Source organism: Babylonia areolata, chromosome 10, assembly GCF_041734735.1.
Source record: "Babylonia areolata isolate BAREFJ2019XMU chromosome 10, ASM4173473v1, whole genome shotgun sequence".
In the NCBI taxonomy this organism is placed as follows: Eukaryota; Metazoa; Mollusca; class Gastropoda; order Neogastropoda; family Buccinidae; genus Babylonia; species Babylonia areolata.
The window spans coordinates 5,068,917-5,076,240 of NC_134885.1; the positions used below are offsets into that span (position 1 = coordinate 5,068,917).

Here is a 7,324-nt window from a genome sequence, read left to right on the forward strand (position 1 = left end):
CACCACTCAAGGTGTAGTGGAGGGGGAGAAAATATCGGCGGCTGAACCGTGATTCGAACCAGCGCGCTCAGATTCTCTCGCTTCCTAGGCGGACGCGTTACCTCTTGGCCATCACTCCACACATAAGCCGCATATTACATAGCCGCATATAACATAAGCCGCATATTGCATGTGAATCATTATCTTAGATGAACAGACTATAAATAAATAAACGAACGAATATAAATAAAACATGTGGATGATGCTGATGACTAGCTCTTCATGTAAATGGTTGTTGATTGCACAATTCTCTTTAATCATACTGGATTTGTTCGAGAGACAGGGCATTGACTGCTTTGGGAGGGGGGGGGGGGGGGTGGGGGGGGGGGGGGGGAGCTATTAACGAAGCGATTGGTTTTCGTCCTTATAATTCTGTACCGTCGACCAGAGGGGAGCATCTCGAAAATCCCAAAACCTGGATGTGATTCATCCTGGATGACTGATTTTGCCATTTTGAGTAGCCGCTTAATGTCTTCTGAAGAAGATAGATCAGCCCCGGTAATCTTGGTGGCAGTTTTAACGATACTGTTCAGGGCTGCGTATCTATAGTAGTAGTAGTAGTAGTAGTAGTAGCAGCAGCAGCAGCAGCAGCAGCAGCAACAACAACAACAGCAACAGTAGTAGTAGTTGTAGAAGTAATACTAGCAGGAGTAGTAGTCGTCTAAGGAAGATGAGGAGGACGGATGGAAAGTAGCTGCAGAAGTAGTAATATTCCAATACACTTAAGCCCACAACAAATTTCCTTATGTGAAATCCTGCATACTAGCCTTTCTTTCGTTTCATCCCCCCAAAAAACGGAGTATGGCTGCATACAAGGCGGGGTAAAACGGTCATGCACGTAAAAGCCCACTCGCATACATACGATTGAACGTGGGAGTTTCAGCCCACGAACGAAGAAGAAGAAGAAGAAGAAGAAGAAGAAGAAGAAGAAGAAGAAGAAGAAGAAGAAAATTCGTTTCACTTTCCTCAAATTACAACCGCAGATATTTCAATAGAAATGAGCCGAACCAGAGACAACACTCTCATTGTCGTGTTTTCTTTCACGTGCGTTTTGCGGGTGGGTTCTACACACAGGAGATTTGAACCCGCACGCTCATCATTTATTTATTTATTTATTTATTTATTATTTTTTCGATTACTGGGTCGTACTCCATTTGCTTCATTCATCTCTTGTTGTTATTGTTCGAACGTAAGAGGAAGGTGGCAGAATGGTTAAGACGCTCAGCTGCCAATACAGAGAGACTGCGAGGGTCTGGGTTCGAATCTCGCCCTCGCCCTTTCTTCCACGTTTTACTGGGAAATCAAACTGAGCGTCTAGTTTTTCGGATGAGACTTTAAAAAAAAACCCAAAAAACCCGAGGTCCCACGTTCAGCACGCACTTGGCACACTGAAAAAAAAAAAAGAACCCATGGCAACGAGAGTATTGTCCTCTGGTAAAATTATGCAGAAGAAATCCACTCTGATAGGTACGGACACGCGCGTGTGCGCGCGCGCGCGCGCATACACACACACACACACACACACACACACACACACACATATATATATATATATATATATATATATATATATATATATATATAGGGAGTGATGGCCTAGAGGTAACGCGTCCGCCTAGGAAGCGAGAGTATCTGAGCGCGTTGGTTCGAATCACGGCTCAGCCGCCGATATTTTCTCCCCCTCCACTAGACCTTCAGTGGTGGTCTGGACGCTAGTCATTCGGATGAGACGATAAACTGAGATCCCGTGTGCAGCATGCTCTTAGCGCACGTAAAAGAACCCACGGCAACAAAAGGGTTGTTCCTGGCAAAATTCTGTAGAAAAATCCACTTCGATAGGAAAAACAAATAAAACTGCACACAGATAAAAAGCGGGGTGGCGCTGTAGTGTAGCTACGCGCTCTCCCTGGGGTCAGCAGCCCGGATTTCACACAGAGAAATCTGTTGTGATAAAAAGAAATACAAATACTAATACAAACACAAAAAAATGCGTTGGCATTATCCTGCTGGTCAAGCACCTGTTCAGCAGTTGTGGTTCAGCGGTAACGTAGCGTATATGAATTTGTCCGAACGTAGAGACGCCTCCTCCCCTCCTTGAGAAACCGAAACCGAAAGCAAAACCGAAAGTGAAACCGAAACTAAAACTTTCCTTGTTCAAAACGTGTCTCCTCAGGCTGCGAGTACGGGGACAAGGTAGCGCAGTGTAACGCGTCTTTCTGCGGTCAGACGTTGCCTCAGTCCCAGGAGCTGTATGACGTGCAGTGCTGTGGCACGTGCGCACGCGGGACCACCCTGACCACCCCTACTCCCGGCACCACAACCACCACTTCCTATGAAGATGACCCCGAAGACTTGGATATCTGCAAGTGAGTGGATTTTTTTTTTTTTTTTTTCTACTTTTTTTTTTAATTCCATTTTGATAGGTCAACATTTTACAACAACTCAACAGACATTTAGAAAGAAGAAAATAACAACAACAACAACAACAGCAACAACAAATAAATAAATAGATAGATAAATAAAAGAACAACAACATGGATAAACAGACTGACAGACAGAAACAGCCAAGCAGCTGGATTATACATAGGTTTGGTTTTTATCATGAAGAATTGTCATCCATTTCTTAAGATCGTATACAGATTGTTAAGGAATACAAAGTGTCAAGTATCTTAAAGTATGTACACAGTAAGTGAACATCACACTCATTTTGTACGAATATCAAAAAAAGAAGAAAAAAAGAAAGAAAAAAAAAAGAAAAAAGAATGTAGTTAATTTTCGTTAATCATGAAGAGGTGACTAATCATTTGTGATCGATAATTTAGTATCAGTTTGTTTTGTTTTTTGTTGTTGTTGTTTTTTTCTTTTTTTCTTTTTTTTTCTTTTTTAACAAATTGAAAATTTGATATAAAATTGAAGAATATGATGCATACATTAACTATAACTATGCCACTTTCTCTGCCAGATGGCTGCCTGAAAAATAATCGATCATAGTGAGTGGATTTTAGTGATTGAAAGAAGTGCTTTCAGGGACGCCGCCGGTACCAGTGACGGTAGGGTTTCTTTTATTTCCGGTCCAGTGTTCACCATTGATAAAGGGTACAGAGGCCTCTGTTTCGGCATGCTGTTGTGTCCTTTTGGAAAGACACTTCGCTCCGATTTTTTTTCCACTTCAGCCTAGTCGGAACTGGGTACATGAGTACCTGACTACTGTTGGGGAACTCCACCCTGGTGGGATTTGGGTACACAAGTACCTGACATCTGTTGGGGAACTTCGCGAGGTGGGAAATGGGTACGTGAGTACCTGACTTCTGTTGGGGAACTCCGTCCAGGTGGGAATTAGGTACATGAGTACCTGACATCTGTTGGGGAACACAACCCAGGTGGGAACTGGGTACATGAGTACCTGACTTCTGTTGGGGAACACTACCCAGATGGGATTTGGGTACATGAGTACCTGACTTCTGTTGGGGAACTCCACCCTGATGGGAATTGGGTACATGAGTACCTGACTTCTGTTGGGGGAATCCCATCCAGGTGGGAATTGGGTACATGAGTACCTTACTTCTGTTGGGGAACTCCACCAGATGGGAATTGGGTACATGAGTACCTGACTCTTGTTGGGGAACTCCACCCTGGTGGGAATTGGGTACATGAGTACCTGACTTCTGTTGGGGAACTTAACCCTGGTGGGAAATGGGTACATGAGTACCTGACTTCTGTTGGGGGCTTCACCCTGGTGGGAATTGGGTACATGAGTACCTGACTTCTGTTGGGGGCTTCACCCTGGTGGGAATTGGGTACCTGACTTCTGTTGGGGAACGTTAAAACTACGGATGAAAAGGACTGCCGCTCCTCCAGCACCTTCTGCTTACTCTGCCAAGTCCCAAGAAGCAGAGGATGTGAATTCACTGCCCCTGATGCCAGTAAAAGGCTTTAACCCTTTAGTTCCTTTCAGGGCTTCTATGGAAGCTCAGCCTCAAGAGACACGGGTTTTACACAGGGTTTATGAGGCCACAGATTTGGGATACATCTTTATTTTAGGTCCATTATTTGGTTGCACGATATAGGGGAGACCGGAACAGGTTCAGTTCCATTTTTTTTTTTTTTCCATTTTTGTTCTAAATCAAGTACGAGTGCAAGCGCGCAAGCACACACACACACACACACACACACACACACACACACACACACACACACACACACACACACACACACACACACGGGTTTGTGTTTCTATTGATTACGAGGGATGTTCATGAAATATTTCACATGACCCACTTCCCATTGACTATTTCAGAGACTCGATTCTGGTGAACGGGAGAGAAAAGTGCGACGTATTCATCACCAGGTCAGGTCTGGGTCAGTGCTGTAAGATCATCATGCAGACGTTCTGCTGTGCGTCTTGCGAAGCCAGGAGAAATGTCAGCGACCCAAGTAAGTCATTCGTTTACTTTTTCAAGACTTTCTTTTTTTCTTCTTTTTTTTTTCTTTTTTTTTTTTTTAATTCATCAACTGATTGAAGTTCACTCACTGGCATCAATGTAAATACAAGTATCTTGCTTTCTCAATAATGCATTCGTTAAAGAAACATTCATTCATTCATTCATTCATTCATTCATTCATCCATTCATTCATTCGTTCGTTCGTTCTTTCGTTCATTCCTTCGTTCGTTCATTCATTCATTCTTTCATTCATTCGTTTTGTCAATACTTGTGTTCTTTTCTTTAAAGTAACAGATTAAAGGCACGTCTGATTGCATGTATATAAATACCTGCATCGTACCAAATCAAGACCAGAAAACAGCGGATCTGATCTGATCCTATCTGATCTTATCCTGTCTCATCTCGTCTGATCTGATCTGATCTCATATGATATTATTTTATCTTATTGTATCGTACCGTATCGTGTTGTATCTTATGTTACCTTATTTCATCTTGTTTTGTCTCATCTCACCTTACCTTACCTTACCTTACCTTACCTTATTTCATCTCCTTTCATCTCATCCTATACCATTTTATCACGTCTTGTCTTGTCTTCTCTTGTCTTGTCTTTCCTTGTATTGTCTTGTATTCTTACCTGATCTTAACTTGCCTTACCGTATCGTTCCCTGATCTGACCTGACCTGACCTTTCCTAGCCTGACCTGACCTTTCCTAGCCTGACCTGACCATAACTGGCCTGACCTTTCTTTGCCTGACCTGACCTGATCTGACCTGACCTGAACATAACTGACCTTTACCTGTCCGACCTGACCTGACCATAACTGACCTTTCTTTGCCTGACCTGACCTGACAATAACTGACCTTGCCTTACCTTGCCTTACCTTCTCTTACAGTATTGTTCTTTACCGTACCTTTCCTTCCCCTCTCTTACCTTTACCTTGCCTTCCTTTGCCACCCCTCATGTACCTTTGATTAACCGTTTCCTCCTCCTCTTCCTCCTCCTCTTCCTCCTCCTCCTCATCGTACTACTACTACTACTACTACTACTACTACTACTGTTTCTGGTGGTGGTGGTGGTGGTGCTGCTGCTACTACTACTACTACTACTACTGCTGCTGCTGCTGCTGCTGCTGCTATTCCTACTACTACTACTACTGTTGCTGCTGCTGCTGCTGCTATTACTACTACTACTACTGGTTTTGCTGCTGCTGTTTTAGCATTACTACTTTACCTTAATTAATACCTTATCTTGATTTCTGTTCCCCCTTCCCTCCCCCGTCACCTCACCCCCCACCTCTCTTCCCCTCCACCATCCGCCCCCCCCCACCCCCCCACCCCCACCCCCCCACCCCCCCACACACACACACACACCACACCTTCTCCCAGCTTGTCCTTACGGGGACTGCGCCATATGCACGAGTCTGCGGAGCCAACGGAACCCTTGCTCGGACGACCAGCGGAACAACTGCTGTCGGACCTGTCAGGAGCTCGACAGGAAACTGCCCGCCAACACCACCCCCGCCTCACCGCGCACCTCCACCCCCACCTCCTTCGGCCCCTCCACCACCACCCCCACCACCCCCGCGGGCCTTGTCTCCACCATGGTGGTGGTGACAGCGGTGGTGGTAACGGTGGTCTGTGGGTGGTGGTAGACAGAGAGAAGACTCGATTGCATGAAAGTGTTCGAAGACATTCATTTTTGGGGGGAATGGTTGATGATGTTGTTCATTTATTGCACGCCACTGGTTACTCTTAAAAAAAAAAAAAAAATTGCATTGTATCTGTATTGCTCTTTTTGTCACAACAGATTTCTCTGTGTGAAATTCGGGCTGTTCTCCCCAGGGAGAGCGCGTTGTTACGTTAACAGCGCCATCCCCTTTTATTTCCTGCCTGCAATTTTATTTGTTTTCCTATCGAAGTGAATTTTTTTTTTCTACAGATTTTTTTTTTTCCAGGGACAACCATTTTGTTGTCGTGGGTTCTTTCTTTTTTTTTTATTTACGTGCGCTAAATGCATGCTATGCTGCACGTGGGACCTCGGTTTATCGTCTCATCTGAATGACTAGCGTCCAGACCACCACTCAAGGTCTAATGGAGGGGCAGAAAATAATGGCGACTGCCGGTGTGATTCGAACCAGTGCTCTCAGATTCCTTCGCTTAGTAGACGGACGTGTTACCTCCAGGCCCAACATTTCACACTTCTACTCAAAGGAATGCAACTCACTAGCACAAAACAGCTGGAAAGTAAACATAGAAGCGAGGGATCTAAATCGAGAGAGGGAGGGAGGGAGGGAGGGACATAGACTCAAATAAACGTTAGAAGCATATATCAAGTACATAAACAACAACAACAACAATATCAACAACAACACCACACTTATGTATCTACATCTTGACAGATAGATAGATAGATAGATAGATAGATAGATAGATAGATAGATAGATAGATAGATAGATTGCTTGCTTGATTGATTGATTGATTGATAAATAGATAAAGAAAGAAATATCTACATATAGATAGATAGATAGATAGATAGATAGACAGATACCTTCGGAGGTACACTGAAAAAAAGAAAAGAAAAAAAAAATATATATATATATATATATCCGCATAAAACCCTGTTAGAGTTGAGTTTTGATGAACTTTATTGGCTGACGTCCACAGCTAATTGAGATCCAAGTTGTTCAGGTCTGGGGTGTTGGGTCGATGAAGGTTGCATTTTTTTCAATGGAGGGGTTTAGTCCTGAATGACTGTCTGGGTGGAAGTTAGGGGCAGGGGCTGTGGAGGGTGGGGGGTGGGGGTGGGGCTGGGGCTGGGGTGGGGGTGGGATGTTCGGGGTGGA

At 44.1% G+C, this 7,324-nt stretch overlaps 1 protein-coding gene across 1 annotated transcript in view; it reads left to right on the top strand.

Moving 5' to 3' along the window:
* LOC143286413 (A disintegrin and metalloproteinase with thrombospondin motifs like) overlaps positions 1–6,749 on the top strand; it is a 42,971-nt gene extending 36,222 nt beyond the window's left edge. Inside the window, exons 17-19 of the mRNA XM_076593974.1 lie at positions 2,213–2,405; positions 4,337–4,473; positions 5,867–6,749. Coding sequence (XP_076450089.1) covers positions 2,213–2,405; positions 4,337–4,473; positions 5,867–6,132 — 596 coding nt within the window. The 3' untranslated portion in view covers positions 6,133–6,749. The remainder of the gene's footprint in view (positions 1–2,212; positions 2,406–4,336; positions 4,474–5,866) is intronic.
* Positions 6,750–7,324: the final 575 nt, after the last annotated feature.